This window comes from Chiroxiphia lanceolata, chromosome 1, assembly GCF_009829145.1.
Source record: "Chiroxiphia lanceolata isolate bChiLan1 chromosome 1, bChiLan1.pri, whole genome shotgun sequence".
Taxonomy (NCBI): Eukaryota; Metazoa; Chordata; class Aves; order Passeriformes; family Pipridae; genus Chiroxiphia; species Chiroxiphia lanceolata.
Genome location: NC_045637.1, coordinates 14726794 through 14751279, shown reverse-complemented (window position 1 = coordinate 14751279; position 24486 = coordinate 14726794). Strand labels below are relative to the sequence as shown.

Genomic DNA, 24486 nt, shown 5'->3' with positions numbered 1-24486 from the left:
TGTTTTACACTGGGATGGAGAACCCCCAAGTAGAACCCATAAACAGACTTTGCAGGTGTTTACTGCCGGTCACATGGATCCACTGAAACAACAGGGCAAAATCCATCTTTAGACTCAGTTTCTTCTTGTGTCATTTTTCTATTCATGCAAACTTGACTTTAGCAATTTTTTCCTGTTTGCAATGGTTATAAATGGAATTTATGTGTAATAAAAGGTGCTGTCCACAAGCATAAAAGAGCAACTGATAATTCATGACTTTTATTTCTGTAACTTCTCACTTCCAGAATATCTATTTGACAAACTGTGAGTCATATACATTGGCTTGGATGGATATACTTAGCTCTGATTTGTACAGTGAGAAGTAAATAATCAGTGAATTAAACGAAAATATTCTCTGTGAATTACTGCCTCCCCTCTCTCCCTTCCCCCCCCTTCCATTCCTTCTGCTTTAACTCACCAGTGTTCAAAGCCATGATGCCATTGCCTGACAACCTGAAAACATGCCAGCATTTCATTCAGGACCACTAGCAGATACGAAGATTGAAGCTGCCCATGACTTTCTGGAAAAACAACATAGTGTCAGGACTAGTTACAAAGCAATGGGGCATTTAATTTTACATCTCTGCTAAAAAACATACTTCCCGCCCAAGGCTTCAACTCTGCTGGCTCAGAGATGGACACTTGCAACATGCTTTAATATCACTTTGTTTTCCTGCAGAAGCCTTTGCAAGGTACTAGTCAAAGCTCTGCTTTTGATAGACGAGCCTCAAAGGGCAGATTTGCATCCTGCTAACTCTAAAATTCATAAAATATCTGTGTGAGGAAGGATGGATGTGTGCCAGTGGGCCCCTGACAGCTGAGTGCAACCATAGGTAGCTGTGATCACCCGATGAGAACATGAATTTTCTCGGATCTTGCTGAGCTGGTTGGGTCTTGCCTGCTACATGTGATGGTCTCATTAACACCTACTGACAGATGTTTTCCTCTCAGTTTGGCCAGAGGTGCCTGCTTGTCAATAGACAATGCTGAGCAGAGACGTGTGTCAGCTTTTGGCAATTTTATGCAGTTTGGCTCCAGAAGGATTAAACTCTGCTGTAACACAAAGTAAGGCAACCTTGTGCAATTGTGTAGAGCAGTATTAGATTAAAAAAATCTCTGCGCTGAGGCTTTGTAAAGCGGATATTTGTCAGTTTTCATAGAGCAGAAACAGTGAAGGCAGTAGATTGCTACTGTGCATCCTTTCTCTTCTGACTTACCTGTCACCCCAGACAGAGCACCACTCACACACAGAAGGCAAGAAGCTCTTCTCTAAAAAGCAAAGTCTGGGATGAGCTTATCCATGGTCTGACTTTTCCTAGTGCACAGCCTGCTCTCCTGCTATGGCACCTCCTGTCCCTTGCCTCAGCTCACCCTTGTTCACAGTTCCATGATGCTCATCTCCCACACTCAAGTTTATCAAGCTGGGTTCTTTTAGAAGGATGAGGAGCATTAAAATACAGGCTTTTTCTAGATGCAAACTGTACCACACTGTCTTAGAATGATACACAGGCATTTAATAATTCACATGAATGATTTCTCCCTGCACAAGAATCCAGGTCAGTCACTGACACACTGTATTGGGTTTGTGTGGCAAGGCACTACAGGGGTGGCTTCTGTGAGAAACTGCCAGAAGCTTTCCCTATGTCTGACAGAGCCAACATGAGCTGGCTCTGAGATGGACCCAACGCTGGCCAAGGTCAAGCCCAACAGCCACAGTGGTAGCATTTCTGAGATAACTTATTCAAGACAGGGAAAAAATCCTGTTCAGTTCAGAATAAGAGCAGTGGAAGAGGACTGACACATAATATGTGTCACCTCTATAGACACCAAGGTCAGTAAGGAAGGAGGGGGAGGAAGTGCTCCAGGCACCAGAGCAGAGATTCCTCTGCAGCCTGTAGTGCAGCCCACGGTGAGGCAGCTGTGCCCCTGGAGCCCATGGAGGTCCACAGGGGAGCAGAGATCCACCTACAGCCCTTGGAGGAGCCCTCACTGGAGCAGGTGGATGCTCAAAGAAGGCTGGGACCCCATGTGAAACCTGTGCTGGAGCAGGCTCCTGTCAGGACCTGCAGATCCATGGAGAGAGGAGCCTATGCTGGAGAAGGTTTGATGGCAGGACTTGTGACCCCGTAAGAGATCCACACTGGAGCAGTGTGTGAAGAACTGCAGCCCATGGGAAGCATTCATGTTAGAGAAGTTCATGGAGAACTGTCTCCCATAGGAGGGACCTCACATTGGAAGAGTGATGAGCCACCCTCCTGAGGAGGAAGAAGCAGCAGAGACAATGTGTGATGAAATGACCACAACCCCCTTCCCCATCCTCCTGATGGGTGCAAATGTTCCCAGAATAATTTTATTTAGCAGCACTGATGTAACTTAGGGTCCCTCCCCACAGACTGGTGTTACACCAGATGAGGCTTGTTCAGGAAAAAAGAAGTGGGTAAAAAAAAGGTAGCAAAGTGTGCCGTAAGAGGCAGGAATGAATGTGTAATGAAGAGGCAGAGGTAGAGACAAGGCTGTGGGGAACAGGAGATGTGGTGGTGGAAAGGCAAAAGGGAGAGCCAGCAAGGAGGCATGGGAATGGCATATGATCTTTATAGCAGCAATTTGAATGGACATGTGCCAGGAAAGATTTAATTTGTCAGGGATGGAAGGAAGGATATTGCGGTAAGACATGAGATGATGTGAAGTTTAGCCACGTGGATGGAGGGGAAGGCTGTCTTGGCTATGCTATGAAGGAAGAGTCTGGAAGGCTTCAGTGTGGCCTGGAAGTAATTGAGGGATGCCCTGTGGCCTCCGTTATGTACAAGGCCAGATTAGATGTTCACAGTAGTCCCTCCTGAGTTTAGCATCTATAAATCTGTGAAATAGAAGCTTTAAACCATGATAAAGGGCTGAATCCTTGGAGCATCACATTGAAAGCCCAGAGCATCCTGAGATATTGATTTTAAGACTAGGATTTGGGGGTATAGGAAATCTATTTCGGGGGGGGGGGGGCTGTATTATTTTTTCAAGGTTTATTTCATCTACCTGGTTTTGCAGGCAGAGTATATTAAAAAAAACTCTAATAAAACATTTAAAGCCCTCTAAATATCCCTAAAAGAGTCTTTTCCTAATGTGTGTTGCATAAACAAACAGGATGCTGCTGGGATGTGATATACAGATGTCAGCACTTCGATAGTTTCGTAGATTTCACAGCCAGAAGACACCACCATGGTCGTTTCCTCTGCCCTCCTGCATAATGCAGACCATGGAGTTTCGCCCAGCAATTCCCACACTGATACATGAGCTACATCGTGTAGGAAGACATCCATGCTTAATTTAAATATCTTTTGGGGTGATGGAGAACCTACCATATCCCATGTCAGCTCCTCCAGTGGTTAATTACAAGGCCATTAAGGAGAAAAATGTGCTTCACTTTCAACTTGACTTTTTTTTAGCTGCAGTCTTCCTGGTTTATATGCCTTTGTCTGCTAGGTTAAGTAATCTCTGATACTGTATTCCTCCCCCATGTATAGATACTTACAGATCAATTCATCTCTTATACTCCTCTTTGATAATATAAATGGACTGTGCTCCTTTGGGTCACTGTAAGATATGCTTTCAGTCAGTCTTATAGCTCTTCTCCCAACCATCCTCAGTTTTACAACACAATTTTTAAGTGTTGACAGCTGAACTGGACTGGTTTTGTCTCATTAATGTCATGTATAGAGCTAATATGTTTCCCCTACGATTCAGTATTCCCATTTATACATCCTAGGGTCATATTAGCCCCTTTAACAAGAGCATCACACATGGAACTCGTATTCAATTGTTTATCTATTTTGACCTATTAAGTAAACAGCCAAGAACAGCTTCCTGAATATTCCCTCTATAAAAATTACCACGGGATCGTTCTTCATTTGTAATTCCTCTTGGGAGACCAGTCATTTAACTGCCTCCTAATCCGTTTTAAAACTGCCATATTGATTTTTACAGTGTTACCATTCAGAACAAAATGAATGGCAGAATGTAACGCCCAGCATTGCTCTGATCTTCCTAACTACCTATTTCCAAGGAGATGAGTGCCCACAGTTTATGGTTGACTACATTGTAGCCCAGGCAGCTCTGTGCCTTGGCCGGCAGCGAGTGATCGTGGAGCCACCCCAGCTCCTGTTTCTGTTGGAGGTCTGCTGCTGCTTCAAGTCTCTGATGGGGAGCATAGGAAATTGGAGCAAAAGCATCAGCCATGAGCTCCAAAACATCTAGAGAGGGTAAAACTGATTTGCAGCTCATGCTTTCAGAGATGAAACTGTTACTCATGTGCTCAGATACCAATGCTTCTTGATGGCTTTCAGGGAATATTTTAAGACAATATCCTACTCTCAGGGGATCCCAAACTGGCCCGTGGAGAAGTATCAGTCTGAAAATCCCATATAAATACCCTGCTGCTAGTGCTTGAAACCACACTGCTTTTAGAATGGTTTTAATTTAACGCAGAGGGGTGTGCGACTGGTGACCCAAGAGAAATGCTGAGGGTGGTCCTTGGTCCGACGTGTTTGGTTAATATTCCAGACAATCTTGGTTTTCCTGTTGGTTGCCAAGTCCCTCATGGGACACTGTCCAAAAGGTCCATATTTCAGGATTAAGAGGCAGCTTGTTATGGGACTAATAACACGGAGAAAGAAGGGAAGCATGAAGAAAGCCTCATTTCCCCTGCCTAATACTGTACAACTCAGGAAAGTGGAGGAGGGCAGAAGGATATTGCCTCAGGGTAAAACAAGCAGCTGTTGTCTCCAGGTGGAATTAAGCAGTGGGAGCTCTGGTTCCTGCAATTTCTCGTGTTTCTGACAAAGTTTTACCTGCCAAGAATTGCCTAAACCAGTCTGAGTCTTGGACATGAGGAACATGTACAAACCCAGTTAGCATAACAGTATCCTTCATGCTCTGAGATAAAACTTAGAGGCAAAAATAACCCTGTAATGTCCCCAAAGTACTAAAATTTCTTGCTGTAATGACGACTTATCTGTCTTTCTTGCATATGGGAGTGTTTTCTTGTGCAAATGCTTGCAGCTGCACTTTTCATGTGGGGCAACTCTTGCAGCTAAATAAAATTGTTAAAATGAGTTAATCAGCTTAGTACAATGGTTCCCCACATTTTCCATAAAACAGTTTGCCTCCCACATGGTCTGTGTCTCCGCCCATTTCACAGCACGGAGGAGAGTCAAAGCACCCCTCGGGCTGAGCATCCGGCACTCAGCACCAACCACGCTCTCCCACCTCGCCTGGAAAGTGGCAGAGCAGAGTCTTCAAGCTGAGACTTATGATGTGACCTTAAGTGCTTCACTTCTCTGCAGTAAAACTCCCTAGAGTAGGAAAAGCAGTTTTCCTAATCTGCCTAGAGCTGTTGGTGGAGGCCAGAGGTGGCCATGTCAGCCTGCCCTCTGTAATGGATGGATGAAGCTCTCGAGGTTTCTGCCAGCTGGCTATAAAGTGCTGCCTCTCTTCAACTCATAATTGGGTTCAATATGACTTTTGTTGTTTTAACCCTCATTCTAAGGCTTTTCTCCACCAAGCCCTAATACCCTGCTGGTACCTAGTAAAGACCAGATGAAAGCCTGGATGTCGGAGATGGGCTGACCCTGGCCCTGAAGGGCACCACCCATTTTGTGTTCTTCAGTCTCATGGGAATCGGGCTCTTGCTAAGCGTGGTGATTTTGGATGAGAAGGTGGGCCTGGACCCTTCTGTCACCCTGGGCTCTGGCTCTGCATCTGGACTGGCCACAACAGGGGACATATTCCAGTTTCTCAGCTGATAGATGTACTGACTTAAATGAGTCTGGATTTACTCATAGCCGCAGAAGAGCAGGTTTTTACCTCGAAGAGCTAGAAAAAGAAGAGCTAAATTCACAGAATATGCCAAGTTGGAAGGGACCCACAAGGATCATCAAGTCCAACTCCTGGCCCTGCACAGGACTCTCCCCAAGAATCACACCAAGTGCCTGAGAGTATCGTCCAAATGCTTCTTGAACTCTGTCAGGCTTGGTTCTGTGACCACTTCCCTGGGGAGCCTGTTCCAGCGCCCAACCACCCTCTGGGTAAAGAACCTTTCTATAATATCCAACCTAAACCTCCCCTGACACAACCTCAGGCCCTTCCTTCAGGTCCTGTCACTGGTCACCATAGAGAAGAGATCAGTGTCTGCCCCTCCTCTTCCCCTCACGAGGAAGTTGTAACTGCAATGAGGTCTCCCCTCAGTCTCCTCTTCTCCAGGCTGAATAGACCAAGTGCCCTCAGCTGCTCCTCATAATGCCTTCCCCTCAAGTCCCTTCACCATCTTCACTGCCCTCCTTTGGACACTGTTTAACAGCTTAATATCTTTCTTATATTGTGGTTCCCAGCACTGCACACAACGTTCAAGGTGAGGCTGCACCAGTGCAGAGCAGAGCAGGACAATCCCCTCCCTCGACCTCGATGCTGCTTTGTCTGATGCCCCCCAGGATGCCCCCCTGATGCCTCCCAGGGCCTGGCAGCCTGGCCCTCCTGGCTGCCAGGGCACTGCTGACTCATATTCAACTTGCCATTGCTTTACGGACCTCTGCTCTCCATCCTCTCACTCCCCGGTCTGTACGAATGACAAATAACTTGGGTTTACACAAAAATTCTGGTATCCACCTTTCCTTTTTTTCCAAATATATCTTTTTGGCTTTTTGTTGTTTTGTCTTTCTAAAGAGACTAAACTGCTAGTGATTAATGACTCCAACATTTGACCACCTGCTGTTAGAGCCTGGTGCTAAAGGCTCGATCAGCAACAGTGAGCTTTGCTAACAATGTGCAGAGTGGCCACCCACGTGCTGAGGGTGTGCACACCTGCCACCTCAGGCTACAAGCTGGGTGTTGGAACAAGATAAGGAGAGAGGCAAATCCTGTCCTTACACAAATGACTCAGCTGTGATAACTCCCCTCCAGAGAAGAACCAGTTCAATTCACACACATGGCCTGAAGATATTCATCTCTGCTGATGGGCTGTAATGGATCCACCTGTGCAGATGTAACAGGCAGCTATAACATCTTAGAAGACATCTTCAGACTCCTGAAATGTGCCATGATCCAATATTACATCATCCAAATTGTAGAAATCCCCACCCCAAGGGAGGTACTGGGGGCATTCCCACCAAGCCTAAACCACACTTGGACTTCACCAACACCACTTCATGTGGGTTGTTCTTCCTGCACCCCACAGGACTTTTCTTACCAGACGGGGCTTCCGCCACCACCTCAATGGATCTGGACTGTGACCACCACTTTGACCAACAAACATGGAAATTGCAACAACCAAGTCTCAAATCCAGTGGGTTTCGTGGGTCCCTCCAGTGGCCGGGGGGTCCGCAGCCCTGCTCTGACTGCCTGTGCCAGCACTGCAGCCTCACTCCAGTGCCACGCTGGTGTCTGCTGGTGTCTAATCCTGCCAGTGCTGACTCTCCAACAGCTCCAGTCAGGTCTTCCAGGCATGGGGGAGGTGAACCATGTGGGAAAGTGGCCATCTTGTCTCTGTCCTGTGGCCACGTGTGTTTTGTCCCAGTGGAAAAGGCCAGCTGCCATCTTGATTGTGTCTGGTAGGCGGGGCTTCTCCTCATCAGTTGGTTTAACCCAGTTTTATCAGTATTGTTATCAACATTCTTCTTGGTAAAGAGTTATTTTTTTCACTTACATCTGGGTGTATTTGGTCTCCCTCTCTGTATTGGAGAAACCAGGCGCATTCAATCTGAGGGAGGAGACTACTGTCCGAGGTCTCCACCTCTCCAAATTGTCTCAAATCAAGACAATGAACATCCAGGGTTGCCCCATCCCAGATGCAGCATCCGGCACTTTCCCTTTTTGAACTTGAAATGTAAAGTGATGATTGCCACGGTCCGCGGGGGTATGGGGGATGGGACCAGGCACTGCAATTGGAGTTCTCACACAGTTGAGGTCTCGTGTAGCAATGCCGGTTTATTCAGGGGATACAAGGGTTTAAATAAACGCGGTTGGAGGGGCGGATTCCAAACCGGGGAGGTGCAAGAGATTCACAGCTCAGGGAAAGATGTGACAGGGGGACAGGGGAAAGATGGGTGGAACTCCCGGGTCTCTGAGGGAGCTGGCCAATGGTAGCTCTCCCTGCACTGTGGTAGCTACAGCCAATCAGTAGCAGAGGCGCGGGAAAACAGGGGAGAGAAAGGGACAAACAACTCTCAAAGGGGAAGTGTGAGGGAGAAATGGGGACAATATGGAGGTACAGCAGGATTCATAAATTTTGACAATAAACCGGGGCGCACAAGGATTCATAAGCACACAACAATAATCTGGGGAAAAACTGTCAGTCTGCTGGGTGGATTATCTAATATGTAAAAAGTCCATTCAGATTCCATTAATGCTTCTCCAGGCAACATATCTCTCCCATTCTGTCTTTTCATCCATCACAGATGATAATTAACAGAGGTAACTCTTTGCTTCCCATTCAAGTCTTACCTGCAGGAAATTGAACTAAGAGATTTTGGTAAACAACAGGTCTGTCCTTCTGCCCTCCCACAGAGTCAGGATTGCTGAGCGATGCTGATCAAAGCTGTTCTCCACCTCTTTAAGTAGTTGCTACTGCTTCAGTATCCCTCTTCCTAGAAAGCTTTTTCTAGCTTACAGTGTGCATCCTTCTTGCTGCCACCCAACACTGATGTGGAGATGAGGTTAATCCCCATGCTACCCTAAAAGAAACCTGTAGCAATCTGTCCTCTGCTTTATCTCCTAAGGCCAGTGCCCTGGTGCCATTTATTTTAAAGAAAACTTTTATTTGGCAGCGTGTTTTTCACATGCAGTAATTCAGTGTATTTCCCATGTGATGCTAATAACAGTAGAAGGCAAGAAATCATGTCAGGTGCAGAAATGACAAGGCAGTGATGTGAATGAGATGAAGGAGTGCACACAAGAGGAAGAGACCTCAGACAAACCAACACTGGGATGATACGATACCTCACCCGTGAAAGTGTCACACCGTGCACTGAGACAGATCAGTGCCTGGGTGCAGTGAGAGAGGAATGTCACATAAGCATGAGCTGTGGATGGCATCTTCTTGTCTCCCAAATAAGGTGTCTCTTTTGCACCAAAGTGCCTGGTCTGTTCAAATCAATCCGACTTGAAACACAATCTTCTCGAAGACTTACAGTTCCTCTGTTGAGTTTCAAGGTTTAACAGTGACAGGCAAATGTAGTTCCAGTTTTACAGATAAGGAGGTGGGACATGAAGAGACAATGTGAGGGAACTTCTTCTTTCACATACACCAGATCAACGGTGGGACTGTGAACATCACTTGTGTTTCTAGGGTTGCACTTTATTCACTGAGATTTGTAATGCAAAACCCATACAAGCACACATGGAAACTACTCCACAGCTTCAGTAACTATTTTCTCTGTCTCCAGGGAGGAATATTACATCTGATTTAGGTGGCATATTGTTTATAATGGAAATAATCTTAGTGTGCAGCACACAGAGGTGTAATAATAGTATGGCGCCACTGTAACCCCTACGGAGACCCTGATGGTGAAAAGGGTATGTGACATAGTAACTTTTTCTTTTCTTGTATGATGGTTCTAATTTTCTTCAGCCTGAGAGGTAACGTGCACAGGTCTGATCAAAACCAGAATTTTCTCTGCTAACATATTCTTCTTACTGACAAAGTTTATGAAGTAGAAAGCTTTTTAAAGATATAAACAGAATTCAGTAAATTGCAGCCCCATCACAATAAAAAACATGATTTATGATTTCTTAAGATGACAATTTATCTTGACTTTGTCAGTTATAGCTCACACTACATAATTTTGTTCTGTTATTAAGCCTACTATTTTGTGTTTGACCAAAACATGTCATCAGTCTCTGCCTTACAAATGCAAGAGCATTCAGAATTATGTCTGAAAAGAAAAAAACCCACATATATGGAGAGCATAATATCATGCTGGAATTGCAGCACTTCAGCATTTTTCCAAAAACTACCTAATCCACTGACTTTTAAATCACTCACATGCCATAAATGCTAAGAATAAATGGGGGCAGGTGGGATGGAAGTGAAATGCCTTGCACCATAAACAGTCTAGTACCTGCTCCTTTGGCAATTTGGTCCCCTTAGAGGATGCTTCACTGCTGACAAGGGCATTCCCTGAGTGTCAGGAAATAAAGGCAGTGAAGGATTCTTCCTCACCCTGTGCAGTGTCTGCTTGCCATTACTAAGTGCAGGGTAAATCAGGCAAGATCAGTAGAACTGGTCTGGATTTACACCTAACCCATGCCCAGCAGAGCAGAGCCCTTTGCTTGGTTAACAACTTCTGTAATATTTGTCTTGTGCTGCATTTAGGTAGCACCTGCACCCCATACTACAAACCACTGCATAGACCCAAGAACTGCAGCTGGGGAAAGAGACTTGAAGGTGGGCAAAAAGCTCTGCCCACCTTCAGGTGCTGGAAACTGCCTGAATGAGACTGGTTGGACTGTCAGGTGAGAGTTGTTGCTGGCAAAAACCTCTGGGTTTTTTCCCCTCCTGTTCATGAACTGGACCAATCCCTGACCTTGTTTAAATCAAACAAAGTGCTTTTACTGTATAATAAAAATTCCATGTTTTAATACATTGCCATGCACAAATGAAGTCAAACAATGCAGAGTACAAAATTGTCAAATATACAAAATGATAAAGCAGATACCCAAAGCTTCCAGAGATTCTGCCCAAAGATACCAAAAACTTTGATATTGATTTTAATTTTATTGTTTAAAAGAATTCCTCCCTCCCACCCGGGTTTTATTTTTTGTTGATTGTTGAAAACAGAAGGAATTAAAGACTAAATATAAAAACTGTAAGGTGGAATTAACAGTGATGGCCACTTCATATACTAAAAATTAGATTGCATGATAATTTCTGTTTTCGGAAAAAAGCACTGCTGTGCAGGTGAACACCTTGGATGCCTAGGGAAATGCAGAGTACATCAAACAAAAAGGCACACTTTTGTTTCATGCCACCTCATTTGGCTCCATCATTAAAAAGTTCAGCCATAGATGTACTGGGAGTAACAACAGTGTGTCAATTCTTAAGCATTAGAGTGCTGGCATCTTCCTAGATTATCAACCAAGTTAACATTAAAAGGAGATCACTGGCTTAGAATATTTCTTTAGTGAAAGTAAACCAGAACTGACTCCAAAGGCAGCAGGACCAGACACAACTTCCTGGCTTCAGGAGACTGTTTTGACCAGACAGCATAACCATGGGCTTGCAGTAAGCCTTCTGCATCCAGCTGTCCTGGATCAGGTCTCCCAGGACCTTGATCCCAGGATCACTTGCTCCCTGCAGCTCATGTCCATCATCAGTGGCTGATGCTGATGCACCAGCACAGCCTGGCATCTGATTCTGTCCATGGGCTGCTCATTTGAGGACAACCTTTGGAGACAACTCAGGTGTGGCCGCAATTCCAGCTGTCAGTTACCTGCTTTCCTCAGGGTCACGTTCAAACCACCTTAAATTCAACCCTCCAAAACAGAGTACCCCAAATTTAGAGCCCCATTTGCTGGTTTACGATGCGCAGAGCCAGGCAAGCATTCCTCACATCTTACTCTCACTTGTGAAAAAGAAATAATAATTGTGGGGTAGGTCTAGATAGCTGCAAAGCTGAAAACAAAGCCCAGCACATCCCAAAGCATGGCCCTGATACTTTCAGATTCTGCAATAACTCTGAGAAATTAAAAAATATGCCTCTTTAGCCTTGACAAGCAGCCAAGCAGCTCAGAGTCTTCTTGTCAGAGCATGTAGCCTCTTTGTGGAAATGCTGGTCATTCCCATTGCCAGAGCATTGTCCAGTTCTGCCAGGTAATGTCTCCTGCAATGGCTGCAAGAGAGCAGCTTGGTAAAGGACACCAGGCTGCACTCGCAGGTTAGCCCAGCATGGCCCCATTCCTCCCCTCCATCAGCAGTGTTGGAGTCAGAGCAGAAGGCTGAGACTGGGTCTCATGCTGAGGTGCTTTGTGTAGGCTGGAAGCTCCTGTCCCTCTGTGTTTTCTCTACTGTCACTTAATCTCTTTTCTACCTTTCTCAAAAGAAGCACAGAGAAGGAGCCTCTTGAATACAAGGGATGCAGAAGAAGTGCTAAGAGGACTTCCAACATTTCTTTACCAAAGTCTGGTTCAGTAAGGAAAACCTCTGTCTAGATGTAAAACCTTGCTCTCAATATTGAAACAAAGTCAATCAACCAGTCAAGTCCCCTAAGCATCTGATGGGACAAATTGTTGGGTTTTTTCCTCCCCTGCACAGCTTCTTATTGCTTACAAGCTGTTTTGCTGCAATACCAATTTCCCTGCTTTAAAAAGAAAACCCTGTGTTTTGCTATTTAATTTAGTGACTTATGATATTTAAATAGATAAATTCAAGGCAAGTTACTTAACAGAAAGAATGTGATTAGAGATGTAACAGAAGCTACAGAGGATTTTTTCTTCTGAAAAACTATTTAGATATATTTGGAATTAGTATCAGAAAGGAGATTTCCATCTCATTCTCAGACTAAGCCTGGTTGTGTTATAATAATGCTGGCAATTCCACTCATGTGCAAGTTCAGCTTCTTCCCTGCCCAGCCGGATCCCAGCCATGCTGGTTATGGAACGCTTCCCTCCAGAGCCACACAGTGTCTCAGCAGTGCGAGGACACTCATAAGCCATCGCACACTGAAGCCAGTGACTCTTCAGAATTTATTTGACAGGCAGCAAGCATGTAGTGATGTTCTTTAAACAATAAATCTACCCCAAACTCATTTTCTTAGGATTTCACACTGGATTAGAGCAAGAATCCCCAAAGATCTTTACCTTCTTAGCTATGGCTGTAGCTAGCTCATTCTTGTTTTAGCTTCTTGATGTTGATTCAGTACCCATCTGCAGTAAGTATTGCTTTTATAGTTTCTCTTGTTTGTGTGAACTGTTTACTCTTCATACTGCACATCCCTGTTCGTGCTGTTCCCCACTGATTGGTGAAGAACTTGGGAAGATTCTCCAGAGTTTCACACTTGCACCTATTGACAGCGGTTTTGTGAAACCGGAATCAGACACTGAGTAGTCCAGTGCTTATTTCTAAAGTACAACATTCAAACCAGCTGATGGTAACAGGGCCCAATCTTGCAAAAACCCACTGCTGGGAGCAGCTGTCGTTACTCTGGGTAATCCCACTGATGTCATTTCACTTCCAGGGCTTTATTAACCAGCTCCAATGGGGCTCATCATGAGAGCAGAAACAGTTTGCTGTGTTTGAAGCAAGGAACTTGTGTACCATGCTCAGCTGCGCAGAGATACAATCGCCCTCTCAATCAGCACTGCAGCTTCTCTGCCAGTTGTTGAAGGCAGGAAAATCTGTTTCTTGCCAGCAAGATCCTACCTCCTTAAGAGGCAAACCCACAGATGTTATTGCTTGCTCAGACTACACATTCACACGGCCCCATCATTTGCATGCAGCATTTTATCCCAGGCTGCTATTAATGAAAGGCAACAGACTTTCTCAGTGTGTCCAAGGATTCTGTTGTCCTTTCTTGTCCAGTTCTTTTCCTTTAATTATGTGCAGCAGAACCTTAAAACTGTGAGCAGACCTACTCATGCTCGTACCAAATGTTAGCAAGCACAGCTTTTCATAAAAGCTGTTTAAATTAAGACCATTTTGTGAAAAAAAAACCCCAAAAACCTGATATAGGTTGCCCTGCCTTCTTGTAATATTGGAAACTTCAAGGTATTTTTAATTCATAAATTACATCTGATGATCTAGTCTAATCCTTGCATAACATATGCCTAATGACTTCATCCAGTAATTGCCACACCGAGCCTGGATTTCAGTTTGAGGTAGAGCTTATTGACTTAGAAAAATACTTTGCATACATTTAAAGACTTTATGGGATGGAGAACATGCCAGATAACTAAGTTGTCTCCACGAGTAATTATCCTCCCTGTTGAGTATTTGCACTTAATTTCTAGCCTGAAATCAGTTTCCAACCAGTAGAGCACATCATTCCCTTTTCTTCAAAATAGAAGAGGTACCTGCCCTCAGACAGCACTTCCCTGCCCAGGTAGAAAATTGTGATTGCAGACAGAGATCAAGTCACCTCTTCAAATTGCCTCTGATAAATTAATAGCTTGAGCTTCATTAGTCTGACACTATAATAAGACCTGTTTTCCTGCCCTTGAACGACACTGGGAGCTATTGAAAATAATCTTTCCAAGTTGTCAATACCCTTTTTGAAAGACTGACAGTAACCAAATGAACTGGAATAGCATCACTATTGCCAGGTCCTATATCCCAGCTGGCAAGAACATCTCTGGGGCTGATGGTGAATGGATTACTTACTGCACCTTTGCAGCCACTGTATCATTCCAGATATACTCCCCATGTTTCTCAGTTTGGAGGGGGTTTTATCAAGTTTTAATTGCTTTAATGATTATGCTATATCAGCTTTTCCATGACTTTACCTAAGACTGATAGGAAGCTAATGAGCCTATAGTTTTCTGGATCAAACCTCTCATTCTTTTGAATTATTGTGGTTTTGGTGTCATTTGAAGTTTCTTTTATGCTTTCTGGTTCTGAAGAGTCCTAGTCAAGTTTTCCTTCACTTTTGGATTCAGCTAATGATTCTACAAATTTAAAATTATGTTTGGATAGTTGCTGCTTAATATTACCCGTAATTACTGATGGAATAGGAGGAATTACATTTTAATGGGTAATTTGACTCCCTCCTTCTACTGCTTTCAAATACAAAACAAGACTATTTGTTGGGTTTTCAATGTACTGTGAACAATCACTGGGCTGGGCCTGTCTAACATTAGACTTAGCTTTGCTATGATGGTATTTATTAGTATATATGTAAAGCCTTTGGTCTAACCAACCCTAACCTATTTGCCACTGACTTCCCATACTTTTTTTTTACTTCCTTCATTAAACATCTACTTTTCTTCCTTGCTGATTTATCCTCATGAGCCTGCCTAATCACCCATACATTATGTTGGTGGCTTTTTATGCACTCCAGATTACTCTCCTGAATTTTACTATAGGAGGTTGCAGGTAATGCTGGTAATAATTTCCCCTCACCCATCAATTTTAATTATACCAAAGGACTTTCTCTTTTTAAATTAAAATCTTATTGACCACAGCCTATATATACCAGGGTCAATTGCATCACAGTCCTGCAGCGGGGCTGTTCAAGGAGACTCTGATGGCAGAGATGGCAACTGTTAAAGGGGACCAATGTGAAAGATTCAAGGTTTTACTTTGCTTTACTTTGAATAACACAGATTTTGTGGCTTCGTGGCTGCTGGAGGGAGGTTCACTTTGGCAATGACAAAAAACCCCACCCCAGTCCTGGATCCATGGCTGGCACTGATAGACACATTTGTGGAGACACTGATGGAGTAGCACCAATGTGAGTCCACTGGGGCCTGGCCTGGGGTCTTCTGAAAGTTAAGGGCAAAACCAAACCAGAATTGTATAACTTTTAATGGTTTCATTTCCTCAATAACGTTACATCTGTTGCCAAGTGACAACACTTACCCTTAAAGAACAGACAGGGAGGGATGAACTCACGAGTAGAGCGTTACCAGACATCTGGGCAAGCAAAATCAAAGAGCTTGTGGAGCTTTTTCAAACTCCCCTCCTTGACGGCTGCATTTCCCTTAACAGAATAAACAGCGGGTGTTCCAGGCACAGAAAGCCACACAGATGAAAAAAAACAAGGAACAAAACAGTGCAAAGGATGCCTTCAGCTGCAGCATGCTTTCTGGAGTGAGCAATTCCTTCAGGTTTCTGGTGGAGGACTTCTCATGGTTTGAAGCATTTGGAAATGCTGCGCTTCTGTCAGGGATTCATAGTGGGGTCTGATGCTGCAACTTTTCTGGACACAAAAAAAAACCAGGCGAGTGTGGCCCCAGGGAGAAGAGGAGGCTGCAGGTCTGCACAGGGGAACAGTGTCCTGATGGCAGCACTGCCTTGTCTCAGAGATAATAACTAGTGATCAATGTAACAGCAGCATTGGCCTTTGTGAATTTATCTATCTCCACAGGGCTGATAATGGCTGCTTGATGAAAATAGCATTAGTCTCCCACTCTTTCGCACCGAACTAATGGCTCTGAACATATTTAAATTGACTTCCTTTGCCGGAATAACTTATTTGCTCCCTTTCATGTTGACTTGGTCTTTGGCACTCTCGACATAAATGATTTATTGACTGGAGATAAAGCATTCTTTCCCCTGAACTGTTCCTATGACCCAGGCAAAAGCGGATATGTCTGCTATTAATAAGGTGTTCAGCATAAAAAATGCAACAGACTTGATTGTCTGCACTCAATAGCCTTTCCGAGAACACAGTACCTGCCCCCATTCATAACAACAAAAATCTCTCCCACGTGTTTATTTATATTAAAAAGTTTTCAGAAGAATATGCTGGGATCCAGATAGTTGTTCAGGAGATGTAGAATAATTCCATAAATATCCCTGAGGAAGCATGGCCTACTTTGGGAGAATAACAGTGATTAAAAAAATCCAAACACAATGAATAGTTAAATACAAGCCAAAAAGTACAGTTATTTCCTTATGGCTCTGGCAGACAGTTACACACGTGAGAAGTGTCACGGGGCTCAGGGGAACTATGCTTGCAGTTATCCACATGCATAGGCTGGCTGCAGGATGGAGACCTACACCAGCTCCAAAAAAGATTTGTCCGACAGGCACCTACAGCAGACTTGTCACCGAGTCTGGCTACTCAAGGATCTGGACTTGATTTTCACATTTCTCAGGGCCTATAACACTGCTTTTCTAGGTCACCATAGCTAAAATCCTGGGAAGCTTTTAAAACAAACTGTTTTAACAGGAGAAGTGCACACATCTAAATTCATGCCCATATATTGGAAGATGTTCAAAACTAACATTGATACAAAAAAAGCTTCTAGTGGCTCTCTGCCTAACGCAACTTCTTCTCATACACCCTTTTAAGATAACACTCTCTGATAAACTCTTCTTTTATCATTCTAATTATTCTGGATTTTTTCACTGGGTAGTAAAATAAGAGAATTCCTACTGTGGAAGTAAAGCATTCTCCTTTTAATATAACATATCAATCAAAGTGTTTTATTTTTTAATTGTTGTACCAACATGAAATTGATGTCAGTTGCCAGAGTGCATTTTTAAAACCTGTAGCAGAAAGAGCTGTAAAATTCGCTGAAGCTTACAGTGGACCTGTGCCATGTGCATGACTGGCTCTATTGGTATCAGATTCCAACCTGCAACCCTATGAAAGGTTCTAAAAAGTGCAAATGTCGCTGTTGGCAAAGATTCTCATGTCTTAAGGAGAATTTTTACACCAATTAATTTAAAATTAGGGACTAGGATTTTCAGAAAGAGAATGTAGAAGTTTACTGCTTTTTAATTCTTGGGAGCTCCATTTGGAAAGACCCAAACCATTAGAAATCACTATTGACTTCTGAAAATCCTGGTCATCAGTAAAAATAATTTTATTTTGGACTGAATACTGTAGAAGTATCCAACATGCTGAATCTGAGATGGGTGGAGAGCTGAAACCTAAGCCCATAACCATCTGAAAAAAATTAAACCCTGAAGATCTGTTTGTTGTACGGGCACCCTCAGTGGTTGACCTTCCATTCTCTAGCAATGAACTGCACAACAGTTTTTAAGAATTTTAACACAAGAGCTTCCTCTAGAAAGTTGCCTTTGATTTACTCTAGCTGCACACTCTCTCCATCACTGCATCTTCACACCAGTATTGTGTCTCACCCAATCTGGAATAAATGCTAACAGCAACTGTATAGTACCTGTCTATCAGGCTGGAGAGAGTGACAGTCTTTAAATAAAGCTACTTTTGATTTCAAAGAAAGAAGGAACAAATAGATAAGCCCCCTCAGTATGCTGATGACATCAGTTCATTATAAAGAGTATGTCAAGAAGGTCCTGATGTGAGGGACAGACATTAATTCAACTGAGTCCCCGCTGAAGAAACAGTACCACAGCCAGCTGTGATACAACCAGTGATGAGGCCAGCCATTCAGAGACTGAACAGAAAACAATGTTCAGATTGAATGCAACAGTCTTGAGCCTGCTACAGTATATTGAAAGGCTTATTGGAACCATTTGCTTATTCCCAGTTCCTACCAAAACACTGTTTTGGATAGAAAGTGGAAAAAGTTAATGAAGAAGTCTGCCCTCTCCAAAGGGAGTGTCTTGCTCCTCAGAAGTATAATCTTACACTTTACCTTTTTCAGAGAGTTTGGTTTGGACTGTGAGTCCCCAGCCCTGCCCAAAACATAAATGGTGGCCAGCATAAAGAACCTGAATTCTTCCAGTTTATTCTGGTTTTACTGTAGACCAAACCCAGGGTCACACACATTTCTGAGAAAGGCTCTCTCCCTTGCCTCTCCCTCTCTGAGTAAGAAAACATATTGGCACACTAGAAATGAGAACCTTTGATATGTGTTGGATGAGAGGGAGAGCAGACACAGTGTCCTACAGCTCATTCAACCTACCCTGTTCTTGGCTACCTCTGTGACAGCTGTTCTCTAAGTCTTGATAAAAGAAGTCACATCTCTGCCACGTGCAAATCTATCTACACAATCTAATGTGAATTGGTGAAGGGATGATAGTAGTGGGCTTCAGTTTGGATGCAGTCTCAGCACAAATACTGAAACAGTATTTTAAAAAAAGACCATTATATATATATATGGACTGTGCTAGTTCTGTGAGGAAAGCACATATGAAGTGCTGATATTGTTTAACAGAATACCATTAGACTGCAAAACTAACACATACAAGACATTTACATTCCTATCAGGGTGTAATATTGTGAACATATCCACTGAGACTGGAGAATTGCTGTAAGTTTTTCCTAAAACATCATGCCATCTGCATACATAATAAAAGAATCCAGTAGTTGCCATGCTAAAACAGGACTTCTAGTGAAGGGCATAGATAGTCCCCTAAAGGGAACTCAAAAGTTATGCACAGTGATGAAAACCGGAAGAAATTTTCCAGCTAAAGGTCTGTAAATGACCATGTTCAACAAATTAGCACTGGATATTTTGCACCACGTTTTTACTCCACAGCAAACCAGGTCTTCCCAGAATGCATCATCTGAGTCTGCTGATTTTACTTCAAGTTTGTCTTCAATCCTCCATGGTCATTTTCTGGCAGCGCCATTTATTGTGGTTTTTTCATGAAGGAAAGTTCACTTTCATATCAAGTGGCAGGACAGCAGCTTTAGAGGCTGGAAATATTTATGGAGAACTCTCTGCTGGGGCTGTAAGAAACAAAAGAGGAATTCAAAACCAGATAGTGAGTATAGAACATTATCATGTATTTCACCAAAAATTAAAAAAGTCAGGTTTGAGCTTAGTAAATGTACTCCTAGAATATATATTGTGACCCTAGTACTTTTTTTAATCAACTTTACTCACCAACCAAAAAACTCAGTGCTTAATCAATTTTTTAGATAAATATAAAGTGCAGACCAGCAATCATTTGCATGATTTAACAAATCCTACTTGAATTTTATTGCCTCATGTGAAAGCACTGCTTACTCTTCCTGTAGTCCCAGTCCCAGAGAGCAGGCTCTTCTGTTTGGTTGGATTTGCAATAACTACTGAAGGCTTGATAGGCAAATGCTGGAAAGGCTCTGCCAAATCCCCAAGTAGGATTTAATATTCCCTGATCATTTCTGCTGGCCAGGATGGTGAGAATTGGCCACTGGTGTGTACAAGATGTGAAAACAGCTCACCCACATCCTTCCTCCCTTCAGAACCCATAAGATAATGAGGGGGGTTGCAGAGAGTTTCTCAGCTAAAAGCAGTTCCGTACATTCAATGTTGGTGGCTGCTATTCTGTGCTGAAAGCCCTTGCAAAGGTGTAACATGATCACACCATAAAGGAAGAGAATGTGGAGGTTGCTTGTAATTTCTCCTCCTCTTCACCCAAACTTTTCTTTGAGGAGTACAGCAAAAAGACAAGAGGCAATGGACATAAGATGCAACAAGAGAGATTCCAGTTAGATGCAAGGAAAAAAAATCTTCCTAGTAAGAGTGGTTAAATTTTGGAACAAGTTACCTGACCAGGCTGTGGGACCTCCACCTATGGAGATATTTGCAACTCAACCAGATGAGGCCCTACACAACCTAACGTGGCCCTGCTCTGAGGACAGTTGACTGAAACCATCTCCTGAAGCCTCTCCCAACCTTAATATTTTTATGATTGTACATTTTTTCTGATGGGGATTTGTGCTCCCTGTTCTGCCTCTCTGAACAGGAGACAAGTGCCCATGCAGGACTGCTCAGGCTGAAGCACATTCAGTTGTTTATTCACTCCGTAGCACGTAAATGCATGTAAACCCATCACAGGCTCAGGCCTCTGGGGCCAAGGAACCATGCAGAGACAAGTTCACCATGTTATTTCATAGAATCATGGAATCATTTATGTTGGAAAAGACCTTCACAATTATCAAGTCCAACCCTTAACCCAGCACTGCCAAGTCCACCACTAAAATGTTCTGGGACGCAGCTTTGTTTCTTACACAGCCCTCACCCATCGCCAGTTTCATGGACCCCATCTCTGCCCAGGGCAGTGCTGGGATGGGACTCACCAGGGTGGGTTTTGCACCCTTTCCAGCGAGATCCTGCTTTTTTCATGAAAGTATGTGTCTGTATGTGTGGGAAGAGCTGGTTTTTGGGACAGATTCCAAATTGTGAAGCTAATGGGATACTGATGCTGCCAAGGCAGCATTCACGTCAGCTGAAATTCAGGCTGGCAGTGGATTTCTGCTTCTCACTCCTTCAAAATCATGCCTGGTGGGCTCTTCTCTGTGCAGTGTGGGCTGACTGGCTCTGCCAAGCTGTCACTTTGCCCATATTTGCCTCTCCCAACCCCAAACTCTTGTAGCAATGGACATGAAGGTTTGATCAAGCAGGCAAAGGATGGGATGATAAATCAGTAGGTGTTGCATAAGACTAAAAAAACCCACCCACACTCTGCCATGAACACTTGACCCCTCAGTGTAAATATCCCCTATGAAATAGAGGAGCAATAACAACCAGTCTGCTCAGTTATTTCCCTCCTTATGTGGGCATATTTACCTGATTACAGTGCTATTCTTCATTTCTGTTTTTATAGCTGCTTTGCTTTTAATCTCCAGGTTCTCTACTGCCACCTTCTACATGAGATACCCATGTCAATAGGTATCTGAGAAAGACTCACATTTGGGACCAAGCAACGGTTTAATTCCATGGAATAAAGCAAAGGTTTTGAGCCTTCAGCTAGTCTAGACAGATAACTGACTGTGTCCTTCAAGACAGAAAAGAAAGCAATGGTGACATTAAGCAGGTTTGAAGGTAAAGGGAAAATCTGTGGGGAGGTTTTAAACTTGGAGAGAAGCAAACTGGTACCTCATCTCAAATTTGCTTGATTCCAGGTGAACTACAGGATGTCTCCTATCTGTGTAGCATCAACAGAGATCCGTCTCACAAAGGAGAAACAGGACTTTTTTTGAGCTCATCTGCTGCAAAGAAGGGAAAATTTGAAAAGCTCTCCCAAGCAATGGAAAATACCTTGCCTAGCCACAGAGATGCAAGACTAAAATAAAATGGGTGAACTGGCTCATTATATCAGGTCAGTCCTCAGGATTGCACTCACGCTGAAATTCTCCAATCATCCACATAGTCTCAGTCATCAACTTGTACTTAAGTTTGAAATGAGTCAGCTGGCCCTTCAGATAGAAACTCGTGAATGAGGAGAAATGGGACGATCCCAACTTGAGCTCTGTCCACACTGCAGAGGGAACACAACCACTTTGAGCCATGCAGGACACGTAGCAGAGGTGTCTGGATACAACTGGCAACACTGAGCAAGGGAATAGTAGCAATTCTGTCAGGCTCTTTATTTCGAGCAAGCAAACTGAGGATTTAGTGGTCATCTATCCTGTTTCTACTCCTCTCACTTTGTCTTTTGAGGACAGCATTTTAGAAGCACTTATTCTTCCTCATTACCTATATAATTTTGGGTGCCCAGCTGGAGACTCCTCTAAGGACTCTGGTCTTCTAACAGTACATATCCAGTTCTTTCTGAAAGTAAGATCTTTATAAAAGGTATCACAAATGAGCAGTTGCCTTTGAAAACCTTGCCTGAGCTCTTAGAACAAAGACCGCCCTTTGCAGGGAGTTTGTACGCTTACCAACACAACGGAGTACAGATCTAATCTCACATGACATTTTCAAGAAGCTGCTGTAGAAAGACAACAATAATTTCAAAGCCAGAGATGTATTTTAGTGTTTGAGTACCTGTACTGTGTGATTTTTGTCTAACTGAGAAAGGGACATATTTTACATTCATTTTAAACATATGTTAATTCAAGGCAACCTAGAGGTATTACCTATTTGTCACATTTTCATAATTGAGGGATTCCGATAAAGAAAACAAGCATCTATTATCTCTGCTAGGTTTATTCTCCTGAAACTAATTTTATAATATATTTCTAAAGTCAGCATATTTCAAACATGGGATTATAATGAAAAATGCCTACTTCCAAACATCCATCTACCAACTATTCCTTGGAGTCTGTGAAAAACTGCATTCACAGCTACATTTAGTAGTATTTTTCCTGTGTTAGAAAGGCCACAGGTATCTCATTTCATGTGTCTCATGTCACTTAAGACACTATAATATGCTGTACATTATTGCAGACTTGCTGCATCTTGCTATTTCCTAACTAGCGTTCACAGAATCATCCAGGGGTTGGGGTTGGAAGGGACCTTAAAGATCATCTAATTCCAAACCCCCTTCTGTGGGCAGGGAATTGGAATATTCCACTAGACCAGGTTATTCAGAGTGCCATCCAGCCTGGCCTTGAACACTTCCGGGGATGTGGCAGCCGTAACTTTGGGCAATCTGTTCCAGTGTCTCACCACCCTTACAGTATAGAACTTCATCCTAATACGTGACCTAAACCTGCCCTTTACAGCTTAAGGCTATTCCCCTTTGTCCTGTCACTACATGACCCTGTGAAAAGTCCCTCTCCAGCATCACTGTAGGCCCCCTTTGAGGTACTGGAAGGTGTTATAAGGTCTCCCTGGAGCCTTCTCTTTTCCAGGCTGAACAGCCCCAACTCAGCTTGTCTTCACAGGAGAGGTGTTTCAGCCCTGTGATCAACTTAATGGCCCTCCTTTGGACTCATTCCAACAGGTCCAGGTCTTTCTTGTACTGGGGACTCCAGAGCTGGACACAGTACTCCAGGTCATGTCTGTGTCCAGCTGTGGGGCCCCCAACAGATACTGCTACTTTCGAAGAATTTTGTACACTAATAAAAGAAAATGCCTGGTAGCCCATTTGTAGATTTACCCTTTTCTTTATTGTGCATTGAATTATTATCACTGAGGTATGAGAGTATGAGGTGTCTCTCTCAGGCTTATGGAATTTACTGTAAAAGCAAAATACCTGCTTGGGGAACTGATCCCAATCAGTCACCATGGTGATTAGCAGCAGCTGGGAAGTGCTGCCATGGGGCAGCCTTGGCAAGGCCATGAACCATTCACCCCAGGTCAGATGAGACTGAAACTGTACCAACGTTTGGTTTCACTCTATCACTAAACCTTCCCATTACTGTTCTGGGTGGAGAACAGCACCAGTTCTTTTAACCTGAAGGTAAATGCAGTTATTGCTGCACATCCTTATTACCCATCAAGGTCGCTGATAACCAGAGTCAACAATGCCAGAGATCCAAGGTTACCTCAAACTATTGCAGGCGTGTAGCTGGAGCCAGCACAGAGAAGCCTGCTCCATCCACCTCCAGCCACCTCCTCCCGTCGGAGCAGCTCTGTCCTGTACAGGCACCAAGTCAGGCCTCAGGGCTGCACAGAGACAGTAAACTGCCTCCCTGCACGTGTCACAGCCCAGCAGTTCGTGTTAAGCGGTGACACATTAAGCTGTGGACTGAACACAACACCCAGCAGCCGAGAGAGAATACAGAGCTGTGGATGGTTTTTGATAAGACTGTCAATTTTGTTTTGATTCCCAACCAGTCATGTCTTGGTCTGACTTGCCTGATTTCCCCCTCATTATTTAGAACAGGTAGCTGATACAGTCTTGAAGTTTACTAATGTTGTTTGTCAAATGCAGTTGTCAATACGGTGGAAAAATACCAAGGGGGAAAGGAAGGAAGTCTCTTCTTACTTTGATTTTTTAATTTGATTGCCAAGCAGGAAACCAAGATTTTGGGTTTGGAGTAGCTTGACAGAAAAGGTGGATCTATGAGCATAAGACCTAGAGCATCAAACACAGTAATCCTAATCCCAAGCATTCAATACTCATTAATGAGGCCATGCAAAATAATTATAAAAGCTGAAAATACAGAGTCTTTAAAACAAACAGCAGGCGACACATGAACTGCTATTTCTGCAAGG

The 24486-nt window shown here is 43.5% G+C and overlaps 1 protein-coding gene across 3 annotated transcripts in view; it reads right to left on the bottom strand.

Moving 5' to 3' along the window:
* Positions 1 to 24486, bottom strand: part of SAMD12 (sterile alpha motif domain containing 12) — a 190990-nt gene that overhangs the window by 5262 nt on the left and 161242 nt on the right. For 2 of the 3 annotated variants that reach the window (XM_032678183.1, XM_032678164.1), the window contains exon 5: positions 10628 to 19343. The exons of the other annotated variant lie outside the window; for it this stretch is intronic. In XM_032678183.1, coding sequence (XP_032534074.1) covers positions 19321 to 19343 — 23 coding nt within the window. In that variant the 3' untranslated portion in view covers positions 10628 to 19320. Of the gene's footprint in view, positions 1 to 10627; positions 19344 to 24486 lie in introns of those variants that run through there. 3 annotated transcript variants of the gene reach the window in all.